Here is a 17,905-nt window from a genome sequence, read left to right on the forward strand (position 1 = left end):
CGGAAGTGTAAAGAACTGTTTGATAACAATTTTAACCACCAATTGAAAAGGAAAACTCTGGGAAGCGTATTAATGTTTTGGAAAATTGATAAATATATTTCTTGATCGGTGCCTTTTCCACGTTGGAAAACCGGTGTTTTTAATCTACCGCTTTCGTATGACTCATTCACGGGCGCGTAGTATAAAACTATATTTACTTCATTTTTTACTTCACGCGAAATCTAATAATGCACGAGTGAGAACAATGGCCTTTGGTAAATATATAACGATTTTAATGACAATTTAAATAATATTGTTAAAGCTGCTGCTGATAGCTAATCTCAAATCGTGATAGTGCCCACAAAAGGCATCCATTTATCAGTTTCTGTAACTGCTTTCACAGTGTAAATTAGCGTTAAGAAATTATTGTTTATAGTTTTATTTATTCATTTTCATGATGAAACTGAATGGAGGATTATTTTACATAAAAATTGAGTAATTTAAAGTACTTAGGAATATAATTTTTATTAAAATAAAAGTGAAATTATGAGAAATTTAGGAGATACAATAATATTAGAAAATGGAAGGGAAGTACTAATTGATAGACAGCTTCAATGCCAAAAGTATTCATTCAGAGGTGCCCGGTACCCCCTCCCTTGTATACACCCGTGATATGACCCAATAACCAGAGAAGGTGCAGTTCCTCAACCGCATCTAGGTATTGAAAATTCAAATGTAACACTGCAATAATGGTACACTACAATCAGCGTTATAATTAATTTAATGAGAATAATAAATGCTATTTCTAGGAACATAGGTAAGCTTTGATTTAAAAAATCATCATTTTGTTTCAATTGCTCCATATCCGTCAGTTAAACAACTTTTCTCCCAGGCTTCTCTGAGGTCAGTCACTATATAGTATGTCACTTCAGCAAAGTCAACATAAATGTATCTGTATCACATTAGATTCGACTCATGGAGGCCTTATTTTTAAAAAATAATCACCGCAAAATTATAGGTGAGGGTTGGAGAATTGGAAGGTGGAGGGAGTGGAAGGTTGGAGGAAACCTACATATAGAACAGATTTCCAAGGTCTTAAAAAGTTCCGTTCCACAACAAGATTGCAAGATAAGAGCAAGGGCGGCAAACGCCAAGGGCCCCCACAATGCTCGCGTGTATTGTAAAGCATATATGAAAGGTGTATTGAAGAAAGAATCACATTACTTGAACCAGTTTTTTTTTTGCTATTATAAATCTCTAAGATTTCATTGGTTGCTTTATTTACAACATACAAGGCATAAAAGATCATATGAAATATATATAAAACGAAGTAGTCGGAAGATAAAAAGATAACTTGACGCTTTTTTGAAGGGGTTCGAAAAGGCTGTTGAGTTTTTTTTAGATTTCAGTGCAGTTTCACGAAAAATTTCACTAAACAGATATGTAGTAGGATCATAATACATTTTTAAACTTTATGAGCTGTGAAATTCTCACTTTTAATTGCATATTTACTTGCTATATTGATTTATTTTGCATTAACTTTTATCTAGTTTTTAAGAACCAGAACAGTGTCAAAATCCATTTCTGGGCATTTAATTTCCGGGGGAGGACCCCCAAATCCCTCGGTAAGCAGGGCCTCATCATGAGGCCTAGCCGAGGGCTCCAAATCACCCCAAACTACCCCTGGATAAAAGGAAATTGCTGACGCACACCAGTCTTACATCTCTTCTGCATCTGGAAAAAAATGCAAGAATACTGAAGAGATGCAACATCCAAGTCATCTACAAACCACAAAAAACAGGGACCAACCCTGTGTTTTTAAGAGGGCAAAATCCAATAGGATTAAAATCAATTTGTGTCCACATGGTTCATACCAACTTTCAATTTTCCTGAATTCCCGCCTGAATATTTGAAAAATTTCCAGACGTTAAATCAATGTTGAAGTGGTATAGAATAACTAGAGCTTTGAAAATGGAACGAGGTATGTTGTGAAATATAGCCAAGTGGTAGAAAGAAAGTCAGGCAGTGTCAAATATACCCCATACCACCCAGCCAAGGAAGCAACAAAACACCCAACTTGCACCTTAAATGTAGCAACACTCAATATATTCAATTCATTTCAGCATCCAACAATTAGCATCACAATTTTCATATTTTTGATCTGCCTCTGGGGTTTTTTCCTGACCATAATCTAATTTCTCTGACAAGAGCAAACAAATGGTCTATCATGTTCTATGTGGATATGGGAAGGTTTATTACACTGGGGAGACTCATGACTGCACTGTGGAAATGTGGCTAAAGAAACAAGTGCCACATTCCCATGAGAGGGCAAAAGAAGTTGGCCATTGTCAAGCACTGGACAGAATACAAGAACTCTGCGCAATTTGATGACACCAAGATACTCTGCTATAACTGTGAGTATTGAGACAAACTCATCAGGGAATTGATCAAAATAGAAATAGGCCATAAAACATTAACAAGCTGACCACCATGCAGTTTGAATACATATTTCCCGATACACCATCAATAGTTTTCCATCAGTTACATATAATTGGTTCATGACAGAGAGAAATATCACTGCAAATAAATCTAAAAGGAATTAACTTTACTGATTTGAAGTGCTGCAGTCAAAATGACCGCTTCAGTCATGATCTACGAAATTCAGTCTCTCCATCACCAAACACTACGATCAGCATTGAGAGGTGGAGATTTTCATAACCAGTCACTATGAACTGTTAATCATGATTGGGCAATACACGGCAACCAATGCTTGAAGAAAAAAAAATAATAACCACACTAAATCAAAATTCACACACCGGCCAGAGTTTGACTCTTGACAACAAGGTATGGAGATCTGTCAAGTTTGACTTAGGTGATGCAATTGAACCATGACCAGAGTTCCTACTACTAACAGGGGTAGCTGCAGGGCCAAGGTCAGATCCAGGATTATTTTCTGGGGGGGGGAAGGAAGGACAAGAATCTGAGAGGCGAACGGTCTTCTCATATTTAGGATAAAAAACTGTGTACATGCAACAATTACTGTACAAAATATACTATTTATCTTCATATAAAAGTTATTAATACGTAAATATTAACAACTTTTATATAAAAGTTATAATATTTTATTACTTTAATATAAAACTTTCACATTAAAATATAAAATTTGTGTTAAAAATCTCATCTATTTTTAAGCATCTGGGAGGGGGGGGGGTGCAGTTGCCTCCTTCCTCCGTCCTAAATCCGCCTATGGTGAGGGCAACAGGGGAAGATGAACTTAGTCCCACCCAGCCCAAGAGTTGACATTGCTACCAAGAGCATTGAGGTGCCCTGTCTCCTCTAGAATATGTATGTAAATATATAAGAGGAGACAGAGCACTCATCTCATATAAATAAAAGGAGATATGTACGCCTCAGCACTAAGGCTGATTTTTGTCTTTTTGGTTTTTCGGAATGGACGTCCTCTACCTGCTGTTACTTGAACACTGCCTGGCCACCACCCGCCACCTAGAAGTCACCATTTTTCCATTCCACTTGCCTCCTTCCATAAACTCATGACAACGTGGGACCACCTTCGATGCCATGCCATTTTATATTTCATTAAATACTCGTATTGTGCTGTGATTCCACTGTATTTCTTCAACTTCACCTGGTTTGCAGGATTTCCTCACAGTCATGCTCTGGAGGCCTCGAGAAAGTATCTCAATCGCAATTACAGAGTTGATTATTTCACCCAACATATCCCACTGCTGGAATTTTTTAAATCATTCCTCACCTTCACTGAGACAATTAAATACAAGCATTCTACGATTCTATGCATCCATATAACTTAATTGAATATAGTATACCTCTCTAAAAATACATACAGCTGTCACATTTGATATCAGGGTTCCCACTCTAACTACATTAAATGCGATAAATGCCGGGAATGCAAAACGCAGCAATGAAAGTGCTCTTATGACGTCGCCTATCGTTAGCAAAATTTAGGGCCGGCTAAAGGTTGTGAGTGGGAAAATAGAGGGTGACAGGGAAGTGAAGAGGTGTCCGATTTTTCGCCGGGGTTAATGATCACTTTGGTTAAAGGTCTTCCAGTCACAGCCTTAGGGTCTGTGTGTCGTCATGACACACGGACCAATATTTGCGCTTCAAATATACGTGTGCAGATAAATGCGTGGACTGTATCTGCGAGTGACTCGGCCTTGAGACATGATCGAAATATCGTTTTTTTTTCCTTTTGATATGTCAATCGTAGATCTACAAACAAGTTTGAGAGGTTTTTAAGGTTTTACGACGAAATTCACGGCTATTTCCAGGATTTTTCATGGTAGACGGCATTCACAGTTGAGTGGGAACCCTGGTATTGTATTCATTAAGGTAGGAAGTCAAGGTTAGGTTGTAAAGTATGCTGGCTAGCAGAAGTACACATTTTTCATCAGACGTGCTTTCCAGCAGTATGGATTACCTGAAGAGCCATTTCGGAATTCTATTCAAGTAACGGAAGTTGAATCCAGCAAAAAAAACTCAGATAGGAGCAGGTCTGAGAGTCCACCTTTCATTTTTATTAGGATTCTCATGTCATAACATATCTTAATCAGTTTATTTGTCCAAAAACATTTATGTTCAAGCTATAATTTACATTTTTTCTATGTACAGAAATGCATCCATTCATGGGCTAATTTGAAATATCTGATAACTCTTAGCAAGCAAATTTTTAGAAATTATTATTGCCAAGTTTTCCAGAAAATGTAGCTTGGAAAGATAAAATGTTGCACTGACAGTCAATTAAGTAGCAATAGAAAAGCCTTATTAAAAATTCATGGAAGCACCATGTGTGCACTAGGTTTATTGGCAGGATGTCCATTGAGCCTCTGTTACCTTAAAATTTTCATATGCAAGCAAACCAATATCTCATGATATATCACTGTTGAAAGTTATTTTATAAACAAAAAAAATCACCTACTTTTCTTAGAAAACCAATCTAAATGGGATGTTACATGATGCAATAACACTTATGAGTTGAAATGTAAATGCATAAGCAAAACAAGAAAAAAGAGAAAATGCAGAATGACCACCTAATTTGTACAGATACATAAACAGAAATTAGAACGTTTTATTTGATAAATGATTCACATCTTAACTCGCACAAGTTAATGAAGTGTGCAGCCATGCCTTACTAGTAGATCCATTGTAAATACTTCTCCCATTCCTCTCACAAAAATATTTTCATCATTGAGACTTAGCACTATCGGGCAGGTAACATGAGATGTAGCAAACATTTATTACAAGTAATTCACATAAATACATTCCAATACAGTTTCAAAGAGTTATTTACATTAAAAATACTTGAATAAACTGTAAGGGCACAGAGCCATATTTACATCTTTCTGAGTTAACAAAAATAAATTACCTAACAACATGAATTATCCATTCACTTGCATACAAGGGCACAGTAAGAGAGAAGAAAAACCAAAAAACAATTAAGACTGCAAAGCTGATAGAATTACATTGAATTCACTGCCTAATTTGTGGTATCACAAGATTTTTCTTTAACTCACAATTAGTACTACTTTCAAAACCCATCAAATAACAGCAGAATGGCTACAGCAGTAGCCTATGGCAGAATTAAATCTTGATATATTTATCCATCAATCCCATTATAAAACTTTTTCTGGACAAGCAGCTCAAGTGTACATAGGAATAATGTTGTACCTATTTTGCCAATGACTGATCGACATTGTATGCAGAAGAATTATTTCAACATATTATTGCGACAAGAATTATCTAGTCGATTATAGACGTTTAATGCCACCAAGCTCAGGTGGAAGATTTGCGCAAGAGCAAACATACAAATTGTGCCCCTATATCTTGCTTATCACAAGAAAAGCAATGATTCCCCCAGGAGCTGGGTACATGATTCTTCTTCATCTCACTTCAAGGAGAGCTGAATCACCAAGACTTATCATTTCTTACCTCATAATTCTTTCGACTCGCGCATCAAATGGTGAATTTCTGGAATGTTTCACTGAAATCCTCTGGATCGTTTCCACACTTGAGGCAGATATTAGTATTCACTGACTCACTTCTTGCCTTGTAATTCCTGAGGCAATGAAAATGAGTGCGGCAGAAGCACGAATTGCATTTTTTCCCCTGAAAGCAGATTCAAAATACATTATCAGTCAGAAACATCATCACGTATGTATACTTCGGATGCAATATTACATTTCATACATGATGAAGATTAGGGGCCATCCCATAATTTCATGAGATTCATAATCGTTTCCGTGATTATCATCCATTAATTACGTAATCATTTAGGCAGGGTTCCCACTCTACCTGAACAATGAAATTCACGGCTTTTTCCAGGTTTTCACGGTTATTTTTCACGTTTTCACGGTTTTTTTAAGGTTTTCACGGTCTCAATTTTGCTAAATTCACGGTCCGTTAATAAGCCAACAATAAGAAAATCACTGGCCGTATATCAACAGAAAATTAACGTACGCGAAAAACGCCGTGAATGTTAACGCCGCAATGAAAAGTGATATCTGTTATGACGTGATCTATCGTTTGCAAAATTCAGGGCGTACTAAAGGACCAGCCCAACCGCGCTCTTGCCCGGACGCCGAATACCCTTCGGACCTTCTTCCGTCCGGACACTCGAGGTCCTTTTTTAATTCCTCGCTGAGAGATTGTTTTTTGCACACGTTGTTATTACTGCACAGTAACCGAATTTCCCCCACCCCAATATTTCTTATTTAACGGAAAATATTTTATTTAAATTGTTTATAGAATATAATAAATTGAATCTTTCTTATTCAGCGGAAAATATTTTATGAAAATTGTTAATAGAACATAATAAATCGAAAAACAATTTCATACACCGTATTAGCACGAATCTAAGACGAACACGATTCTAAGACTACCCTCCTTTTTTGGAACTCCACTTGGGGACAATTTTTCTTTATTAATAACGATACGATTATAAAATGAATGCGGAAAAACGATCAATGCTTAATTTTTTTTGCTAGATTGCCTATGTCCCAGGAAACGCAGGATTTTGGCGAGTGATTAAGAAATTCATTAAAGGTTTCAAAACAATATTTTAGATAATAACAGGAATAGTAGTACTTTATCAAGACACATACGTCATATTGTTGATTCGACCCATATCTCTTTCAAAATTCTGAATGTTTCCTCTCCACTCGGCATTTACACTGCTATTATGGATTTCAGTCAGATGTAAAAATTCTTATCCATCAAACACCATTTCCAGTACACGTATTCACGAGAGCAATGTGCATGTTGTGCCTAAAACAACCGCATTCGCCGGTGCAGTGACTGGTTGTGAGATGGATCACGAAGGCCAAAAATAGTCAATTACTTGAATTGTTCCTGTCTAATGAATATATTTTTAATACAATTGAGGTAGTGTGTAAAGCGTGAACAATGTTGCGTTAATCGTCAGTGGCACGCCCACCTGGATCTTCGCCTTCATATCTCTACTTGTTTTCTCCAGGTAGCTCACTCTACCCCCACCCCTAACGTCATGTTCTAGCGGACAACCCAAGGCGCTCTGCAATATTCACGCGCATCTAGCCCGGATTCTTTTCTTCATGTTCAATTATTTTCAGTCCATCTCTTAAAGTTCTCAATAGTTTCTTCGGAGGGGCCATGGTCGGAAGACGACTAAAATTAAACTAGTGAAAATGACTTTATTAAACCCACATGGAAAACACTCGGTGGTTCGAAGTCCAGCCACCCCGGAAAGTAGGGAACCACTCGTACGAGGTGAAGTTCGGAACTGATGCTATCGCGTACGGGGGTACGCAGAGCACACTGCAGAGGGCGAAGCGTGACCATATGACTGCGCCATGAAATTTTTTACCCAAAAGATGCCCATTCTTTTCTAATTAGCGTAGCGCCAGATGATCAGATGAATTCGGATTGTTAGTAGGGAGAAACAAAAATCCTGAGAAGATATCCCTTCGTCAGTAACTCTAACAAGTGAGACTACTAGTAGTAGTATAGCTCGTAAATTGATAACTGATAACAACCTGGTATGATGTTTTCGGAACAAAATGCCGAATTAACTGCCGTAAGCTCAGCTACGAGGATATCGCGTTTCGCCAAAAATCACCATCGTATTTTTCCATCTATTTCCTTGCTTAAAATACGTCATGTGTGGTCTCGTTTTTTTTAACGTGCAAATTACTAACATTTCAATCTAATAAAAGCATAATAGCAATTACTGAATATCATTGTTAGACACCTTTTGGGCTAATAGGTGATTCATGCAGCAGTTGACCTCCATAAACTGGGAACTTCGAAGCAGTTAGGCTGAAAAAGGTCAGTTGGTGAGAAGAGGGGGGAGCGCGAAACACGTTTCTATTGTTCTCGTGAAACTCGATATTTTTTTCGAAGCTAAGGTCTTCGTAATAAGATCCCTGCGCGAGTTGGGACCTGTTTTTATTTTGAAGAAGAGGAAAGCGTCAGAAGGGGGGAGGCGAATGGTGAATGGAGGGGGATAAAGGTTCTTGGGAAATGCGCTAATGTTACTTTCCCACGGCACTGAGCTTCTCCCAATGGTAGTTCCATCTCTTGGGGAGGATTCCAACTACGTGCTTGTCGTTATTAGCCATAAATGACACATTGTATTTATTTCGTCTCATTTTCGTCAAACGATGGATGCGGGAAAATTCTGCGTCGGAACCGCGATCTTCAAACAATCAATGCGAGAAACGATACTTCGGGGAACGATAGATGCGGGAAAAAATTAAATTGTCTATAAGGAACTTAATTTGGGACCAGAAACGGCGAACGATCAATGCGGGAACGATAGATCGAGGTTCCACCGTATAACTTTCTTTTGAAAGCGGCAGTGTAATGACTTCTTTTCTCTGCTATCGTAACACTCTGAAACCAAAACTGAATCGATCTCTCTAATCAGAGGCAAATCATGTTCCCTTCTTACCGTCGCTCTGGGAAAAATGGAACGACTATGTAGCATAATTAATCGTAGAGGGCGTAACTTGGTGGAAATCCATAATATCACGAATACAAGGATCAAGGAAATAGCAAAGTTCTTGATCCTTGTATTCGTGAGACTATGTAGCAGTTTATATCGCGACGGCATTGAGGCTTTAACGTCACAAACAAACAGCATTACCTTAATAGCACAAAGCGGAGGAACTGGATCACCACCGACAGTAAATAACTCCACACAAACTTTCCGGTTGCGACGTAAAACTGGCAAGTTCCAGGTCGACGCATGCGACAATCGTGTAAAGCTGTGTTGCCATAAGCGGAAATCTTCTCTCGTTTTCAGGGCCGCAATGCGCGAGAATTAGTAACGTCACGCCGAAAGCTCGCTGTCACCCGGTTCAAACGCAGGGAGCGTAGAGTCCACAGCGCATGGCAGGTTGTCAAGGCTAGCGGTCTTCCAGTCATAGGATTGAGGGTGTTGAATAAACGTTCAAATTTTTCGACACAATGGCCATCTAGATTTAGTTTCGAAAGTGGTCGCTGCAGCCAGTGGGAAGGCTAATTGGGTGGAAGGGGGACTAAGCAGTGACCGAGGGAGGGGAAACCAAGCCATTTGAGGAAAGTAAACAAGCTGATGAGAAGTGGTGTCATATTTCAGGAGGGAGAGAGAAAAGGCCTGCGCTGGGGAATGTTTTTTTCTTCAGGCAACATTCGTTCCCACGCTTTTCTGACCCATGCGGCCGCATGCGACGATGCTCGCCACAATGAATAGAAGTGCGCTAGCTACGAACGAAGATGAAAATTTCTGGGAAGGTATTATTATCAAGATTTAGAGATTTTTAAGGTTTTAAGACGAAATTCACGGCTATTTCCCGGTTTTTTCACGGTAGAGGAAATTCACGGCTAATTCACGGTTTTAAGGTTTTCACGGTTGAGTGGGAACCCTGTTTAGGTGACTTTGGACCCTCTGCATCTCCATCTCGGTGACATGAAGGGAGGCTTGGCCCTTCCCACCCTAATCTCACGTGAAACTCCAACGAAATTCATATTTTCAGTGTAAGCAAATCAATACGAGCTTGATTGCATTGGATTTATTAACAGAAATATACCTTCTCAAACTTATATTCATAACTGAAGATTTAACAGCAGGTGGCAAATCCAAAAAGAAAGAATAAGGAATCAAAGGATCAGGTATATAATGAATACTTAAGTGACGCAATGGTAGATGAAATAAAAGCACAGCAATTGAAGTGGAACGAGTACATATATGCAATGTATGGGAAAAGAATGGTTACTGAAAAAAGTAGCAGTGGAACCCAGAGGACAAAGGGCAGGCCAAGAAAAAGCAGGATGATTAGAGCAAATAAATAAATGATTGAAAGAGGATAACATGATGGCCTGTAGGACTGTGAGGCAAGGAGATTAGGAATCGGAAGACAAAAATTCACTAAACAAAATATGTGTACGCACATACATTGCACAGTGATACAGACTAGTATTTCAGACTACTAAGGAAGTACTTCATCTGACGGTGAACATGCACCATGAAGTCTTCCTCCATATGAACTCCTTTGCTGCATTCCACAACTATGCCCCTTCTTCCAGGTGGTACTTTTACATCTTGAAGAGGAGCCTTTTCAGGTATGCTTTATAATAATAATGATAACTCATTTTGAATGAGTGACAAAGTTGAATGAACCATTAAGTAACAAGACATTCATCGCCATTAACACAGCAAGATATATACTCCAGTTAGCACACAAATTTACACGGATGCTTTGAGTGCTAATTTACTTAAGTTCATGCATCGCTGTCTTCTGACTCATATCCTGCAACATTTATTGAGTGAGGCTTTGCTGTCTGTTGGCAACTTATCATTTGCAGGGCTACTCCGTACTACTTCGGGGTGCTTTCAGAGCCATAGTACATAATTAATTCTGTGTAGGAATTAGCCATATTTTCAAGTTGAAATATGTTTAACATATTATTAAAATTAGACATTGCAATATTTCCACTGTTTTATTATGACACAATACATTTCGTAGTTACTAACAACATCATCAAGTGCAATGTTTGTAACGATGAAATGCATTGTGTCACAATAAAACTCAGAGGAAATATTGCTATGTCCAATTTTAATAATAATAAGAACTTCCACCATATCGAGCCCAACATCATACAAGATATGTTTTACATAATTTAAACCCATTGAATCACAATTTAATGACTTCTCGCAAAAAAAATGTGTGATACTTTTCAATAGGGTAGTTTCCTCCATCAAAGAAAACAAAAGGCATTGATTGCGATTCGTTACCCACTATTAGTGTATTCATAATACACAAATCATTTGGTTTTAGAAATCCCAGTTTAGACGAATGGCAATGGTCAATTTTAACCGCATTTGAAAAAGGCCAGATTGGCGCCCATGCGATGCCACTCCACGTGACGTCACAGGGACCTAGTTTCTATACGAGTAGATAGGAGTTTTACATCATCTGAGATTACCAATGCATGCATGAGGCACAGAGCTCAGGGAAACATGTCTTAATAATCACCTATTAAAACTGCCTATGGTCGGAAAGTTTCCTTCGTTTGATAAGGTATTAATAATCCTTTTTTAAGCCAAGCGCTACCTGCTAGCAGCCTGCATCTCAACGGCGCACACTACCTCGCCCCAAGGTCACCTCACTTTGTGACAGCGGGAACCAGAATGACGTCACACGGAATTCACCCAGCATTTATACATAGCCGTCGCATTTTCGCGCACTTGAAAATTTTCACTTTTCATTTAATCGCAATATAGATATCGTCATTTAAAAATCTAAAAGCGTGAAATACGAACTCCAGGAGTAATAATCTTTCGATTTAGGCAATAAAAAAATAATAGGAATACCACTCGAGTGCAGATAAAAGCGCTAACATTTCACACCTTGCATTCAGCTCGAGGTCATCTTGTGGTGACCATTAGGTGTAAGGTTATGCCCCAGCAGCCATGCCACCACTTTGTTGGGGTCATTGCAAGGTCACTGTGCAATTACAGTACCGGCCACACAAGGGACATAGTTGAGGATTAACTATTTTGCATATACTCGATTGAATCTCAGAAGGAACTACTACCTTGGAAAACGGTGGTGTCCAAGAGCCAACACATGAGTAATCATAGCTCTGATACTCAACTTGAGGGTAAATATTGATTGTGTAATCCAAGCTTGCTTACATAAATAATAGCGATTGTTGAAAGGCATTCTATTTGGGCAGTTGATTTTGATGGCACATTTAATATTTACGATATAGAAATATGAAAAATCCGATGGCTCAATTGAATAAATTCATGAAATATGAATGAATGATCTTACCACAATGGCTAACTGCTGGCACAGTGGGCACTCTCCAATATAATCTTTATACATGTCCCTTATGACAGGTTCCAATTCAGAAATACATCTGGCACCAAGGTATATCAATCCTTTATCGCCCTATGAAGAAAAAATGTTTACTTAAAAACTCGCGCAAATAATAAAGTTTCCGTAATTTTATTTATTCATGGCACAGTATCAGACCACAAAGTATTTCAACCATAAACATTTTCATTACCTGAATAAACCATTTGTCAGCAAGAAATCTCCGAATGACCCCCTCAGCATTGGATTTAGTCATATCCTCGGGTAAACTGTTGCTCAAATTAATACAGGTGTTCATTAAAATATGTCCATTATTAGAAGTGACGATTTCATCAAGTATTTTCTGGAAAAGCTGTAGCTCGTTGGGAGTGTACTTTGATGATAACCTTAACAGAATAATACATGCATTTGTAAAATGAATACCATGATGAATATATGCATCCTAAGCATATAAAACCGTATGACACACCGTTTTATCATACTAACCTTGACACGTATGTTTCCACTGTTACCACCAAGGTGCAATATCGTTTTCCAGTCACCTCGCACGTTACATCTCGTAGTTGCATCTTAAGATCACGAACTCGGCCGTTAATTTCATCGATTACTGCCTGAAGCTGGTATTCTTCAGCTGCAATTTAAAACTTCAATCTAGATCTAAAATGAAAACATAACACTAAAAGACATGAAAACAACACTTACGCCTCTCGGAGAAGTTTTTTGCTAAGTTTCCCAACAAGTCTGCCGCCTCGCTCCAAAGAACGATTTTACGGCACATCATCGCTTGAATGAAAGCCTGATGCACCGAATCATACATTTTTGCAAATTATGGCTCACGAAAAACAAAATCAGGAAGTATACGTGAGATTATACTTTTTTGGATACAAGAAGTCAAGGCACTCTCTCGACTTCAACTTATATATTTGATTCACACAAGTGACCACAAATGACAACGATAAATTACACTAATGCTACCAATTCATAGGACTGTGTGCCAAAATATTTCGATGCGAAATAAATTATCACAAGTATTAACAATAAATTTAATGCCGCCACTCCACTGCAGTGAAAATTAACAATTGACTACGCAAATGCGATTTAGCGGGAAGTTTCAAATAATGATTGTGTTTGCTTTGGACTTCAAAAATGAATTCAAAGTCTGGGGAGCGGCCGCAGTTTTGACCCTGTTATAAATCTGATTGAGCTGCATTACTTTCTTGAAACTCGGCTATCCTTAATCTTTTAAATGCCACTGTATTATCAACAAAGCAAAGTTAGCGGCTATTAACTCCTCAAACGTGTGCGACACAGAATATGCGTTTTCGCTATTCCGTCCCTATTATATCGTAGGTATTTAAATCGCCCATGGTGATTTAATTTGGAGGCGTTGAAGCTTTTGTGCAGACATTAAGTAAAATATTTTTGGCGTCGTAATCGCTCACCGAATAAAATTGCAAAAAATTATATTCTCTAAAAAATTGTTTAAACTTGACAATTATTAATATGTAGTTAAAATTTTCAGAGCGGTTTACTTTTGCCTGCTCCCTGCATGCCGTGCTTAGTAGTTGACCAGTCTGTGGTTTTCCTCAAAACAGGGTCACACAGGTTCCTGGGCGGTTTTTACATCTGTATCTTGTCTCATATCTCTTTATGTTTTTCTCTCGCTCTACACACTTCCTTCTTTCAACCCTAAATGTTTCAATTTGTGGGTTTGGTTGAACAAAATGCCATCTGGTTGATCGAGCACATTCCGTATTGGTATCTGAGAGCCATCCTTTGCACTGTTCTTAAGTCTATCCTGCTATGATTTTGTTCACTAACTGTAAGACTTTAATATTTAATAATGGGCGAAATATTCTAGTGGTAAGGATCTTTTTTTTACAACTTTCTTCCTCTTTCTATCTACAAAACAGAGAAATTTGGAGAGCGATGAAAACCTTTCCTTTCCCAGAACATTGAGAAAAAATGAAGTTTCGAATAATTTTTTTCCAATAAAATACATTCTGAAGCTTGGTTACTTAATTATTCCCATCGATATGACCAAACATAGAAATACTATTATTTCCACCAGAGTTGTGGGAACCCACTTTTGAAAGCGCAAAATTTAAAAAGGGTACTCCCCAGAAGGTCAGTGGTGCTGGAGTAGTCCTGCAAGACAAATTACCTGGCTACACCAACCAGGCCCTCTTACTCATATTTGCCCCTAAGATGACTAATTGATGATGACATTTTTAAGTTATACTGAAATTTTTGGCATTTTAATTTGTCGATTTTTTTGGGGGCAGTAAGCAACCTGAGCTATGCCCATGCCTTCCATCCATGCACGAGTTCACTAACGACTGCAGGACAAACGTACGGTGACCATCTCTTCTGACCTGCTCTCCCACACCCTTCTTGTCTCAATGGTCCAAACTCTTTCTATCAAGAATTTCAACCAAAGTGGGTACATACCAAACAATTTCCTTGAGTAGAAATTAGGAACGGTCGGATCGGATACAAATATCCACAGATATTGCCCTTCATAGGAACCAAAGTCGCGGAAGACATCGGATCTGGCTCCGAAATTTTAAATAATAGCTTCAGTGAATGCAATGCCCCATAAGGGTGGAAAGATTCTGATTCTATTTTCGAATGCGCTGTCGCATGTGATTCTTGTCCTACTCATGAACCGTTTTGTTTAAAAGCTCTTGCAGAGGTTACGTAGGAGAATTTCAGCCGCAGAAAATAAAAACGGCAAAATACGACTGGCACATAGTTAGAATCTTACCAAGAGATTGAACAATCATCGGGGACATCTCAGCATCAGGAATTTGAAAATGTATTTGGACGTGATAATATCAGATTCGATGGATCCGGCTTTGAAAATCAAGGATCCGATCCGAATCCGAAAAGAATCTGCCCATCCCTAGTAGAAATCAACAACTGTGCCTCTCGGCCATAGCTGAGCACACCTGGAGTTGGCCCACTCCCAATTTTAGCTAGTATTTTTTTTTATAATTAAAGCATTTTACCGATTAAGTAAGGTTTCCATTGAGTACTTCATTCAGGCTGCCTCCCCTTCCTTCATGTACTTCTCTCTTCAGTTCACAGTAAGACCTACTCCCGTTCACTCTATCTAAAATTCCTATTCTCTTCCATCCTCTCCCTCGTTTACCAAATGGAAAAAATTGTATACATAGATGTACACATGCAGTGCATATCCCATGAACCTCTCCACTGAATCAACCAATTTCTTTGGTGTACAATATCAAATTAACTATGTAAATAGAAAATTAAAATCAAACTTCATACATATATTATTTTTGTTTTGAAGACTTATGCGAATGAAATAATTTCACCAAATTATCCAAAGTTTCACTAATTCCTCCATAATTGGGTGGGAGACTCTCTGGGCCCTCAGAAAAGGATCGGGAGGAGATTACAAGGTTTTTTTTTACCAGCTCTGCCCCTTCCAGAAGAAACAAAACGTCTCTGGCCTCCTAAAAAAAAATTTCCCACATTGAGTAGAAGACATGCAATCCAGCTGAAATGTGTACGATTTCCGTGTGCTGTGCGGTTCATATGAAAAGTAAGGTCTCCAAAGTTTTTTTAAATATTTGCAGAGATTTTTTGCCAATGAATATTACAGTAAAACCTCTTTATATCGTAAAGGAGGGGACCAAAATTTGGGCAATTTGATGTATGGAGGTTCACTATAGAGAGGTGTTAGTGATATGCACCATTTTTTCATATCCTTCGGAAACGAAAGGCACTGCTGTCTTTTAAACCATAGTATTTATGTGTTCAAACAAACATGCATGCATTAGTGAACATATATTTATTATTTGATAATAACAGAAAGCAATCGCCACTGCATGATTTTTACCATGATTCGAGAGTAAACAATGTGGGCTCTCTTAATTCAACAGTCACTTAAAAAATTACAGCATATTAAAGGTGTACAAGAAAAAAAGTAAGTATGAAATATTTATCGCTGAAAATTTCATTCCATGTACGTAATCGAGGCTGCATTAATGGTCTCTAGTTGTCTCGGTACGATTTGCGGAGGTAATTAGGCCATCTCGGGGGCGTCTCCTTGGTATGATAAGTGGAGGTTTTACGAGATAACGAGGTTCACTACATAGAGGTTTGCCTATAAATTTACATGTAAATCTGATGGGACCGTAAGGGTGGTATGAAGTATGGAGGTTTACCATGTAAAGGGGTTCATTACATAGAGGTTTCACTGTACATAGTAATAAACAAAAATTTTGTGATCCCTCTTTGAACAAGCTTCCTGCCGTTTCCCATAGGTAGGCAAGAACAGCTTCTTAAATGTCTTCGTCGTTCGCAATTTGTTATCCTCCCAAATATTTTTCTGGGCTGGAAAGAGATTATATTCACAGGGAGCAGCAATATCTGGACTCTAAAGTGGGTGATCAATCACTTTCCATCCAAATTACTCAATGAGTGAAATTGTTTTGTGGGCCACATCCTAGTCCCTAGTGGGCATCATGCCTTATCCTGGTGCAATCGAATGCCTTTTGCCAACCTGCCAAGTCTTTTGTTCTGGATAGCCCTTCAAAGTTTGCTTAGCGTCTCATAGTGCCTTGCGTGGTCAATTTTTGTATCCTTAGATATGAAATTGACCAGGAGGACACATTTCCTGTCCCAGGAGACGTTAGCCATAATCTTTCCTGCTGATTTTGAAAATTCCACTGCTCGTCATGAATGTTGAGGTGACAAGCAGTAAATTTTCTGCACCACTTCCGTACATTTTGAAGTCTACATATGCACTTTGGACAAAACACTTCTTCCAATTGGAGATGAACTTTCAACGGAACGACCATCTTCGCATGCAGAAACTTAACGACAGACAGCAGTTCACACTTGGAAGGAGCAGCAATTGGGATGCCACTTGCAAATGGGTGCTGCATCGATAATTATCTTGCTAATGAGGAACTGTTTATGCCACGGCAAGGGGGAAGAACCCATAAACACAACAGAGTGGCTAGATTTTGTGTGGTGCTGCATGCTGCGACACCTAAGGTTTGGAGACCTTACTTTTCATATGCCCCTTGTGCATACATAGTATATACCTCTTTCAGTAAGCATTCATTCTCTTTCCTGTAATAACATACATAATAAATTCAGCCCACCAAAGATATAGATATAAGATAAATACATCCAACCCACCAGATTCTTCTGTACACCATCTCGCTTGTGAGTCTGGATTTTTGAATAGATATCCAATTTCTCTACTGCTTACTTTCCCCAACTGACTTTTTTCTCCTTTTAAACATTCCCCATCAAATGTTTCCATGTGCCCTCAAGAGAGGATGACATTAGGGAATGCATAATCAATATGCAAAGATCAACTTTCCAATTCATAATGTCTACCAATAGGTGATTGTTCGGAAAATTATGTGTTGACAGCCAAGAGTAGATAGCTTACCACTGCACAGTCTCTTAAGAGGTGAAGAGGCAAATAGTAATCATTAAGTTGAATGGTATGGTATTTGGAGGAGGCGACCGACAGCTGAGGTCATTCGTACCATGAGGGAAGGGTA

The 17,905-nt window shown here is 38.5% G+C and overlaps 1 protein-coding gene across 2 annotated transcripts; it reads right to left on the reverse strand.

Annotated features, from left to right (window-relative positions):
• Positions 1 to 1,561: 1,561 nt before the first annotated feature.
• LOC124161514 (non-structural maintenance of chromosomes element 1 homolog) lies at positions 1,562 to 13,437 on the reverse strand. Of its 2 annotated transcripts, XM_046537860.1 has the most exons (6): positions 13,059 to 13,437; positions 12,843 to 12,987; positions 12,550 to 12,742; positions 12,312 to 12,431; positions 5,947 to 6,123; positions 1,562 to 1,713 (listed from the first exon to the last, which is right to left on the reverse strand). In XM_046537860.1, the coding sequence occupies exons 1-5, from the start codon at positions 13,171 to 13,173 to the stop codon at positions 5,971 to 5,973; spliced, it is 726 nt and encodes a 241-aa protein (XP_046393816.1). In that variant the 5' UTR covers positions 13,174 to 13,437; the 3' UTR covers positions 1,562 to 1,713; positions 5,947 to 5,970. The 2 variants fall into 2 exon arrangements, with proteins under 2 accessions (XP_046393816.1, XP_046393815.1); XM_046537859.1 differs by lacking the exon at positions 1,562 to 1,713 and having other exon boundaries at positions 4,515 to 6,123; positions 13,059 to 13,436.
• Between the last annotated feature and the right edge of the window lie 4,468 nt (positions 13,438 to 17,905).

The sequence above is a fragment of the Ischnura elegans genome, chromosome 6 (assembly GCF_921293095.1).
Source record: "Ischnura elegans chromosome 6, ioIscEleg1.1, whole genome shotgun sequence".
NCBI lineage: Eukaryota > Metazoa > Arthropoda > Insecta > Odonata > Coenagrionidae > Ischnura > Ischnura elegans.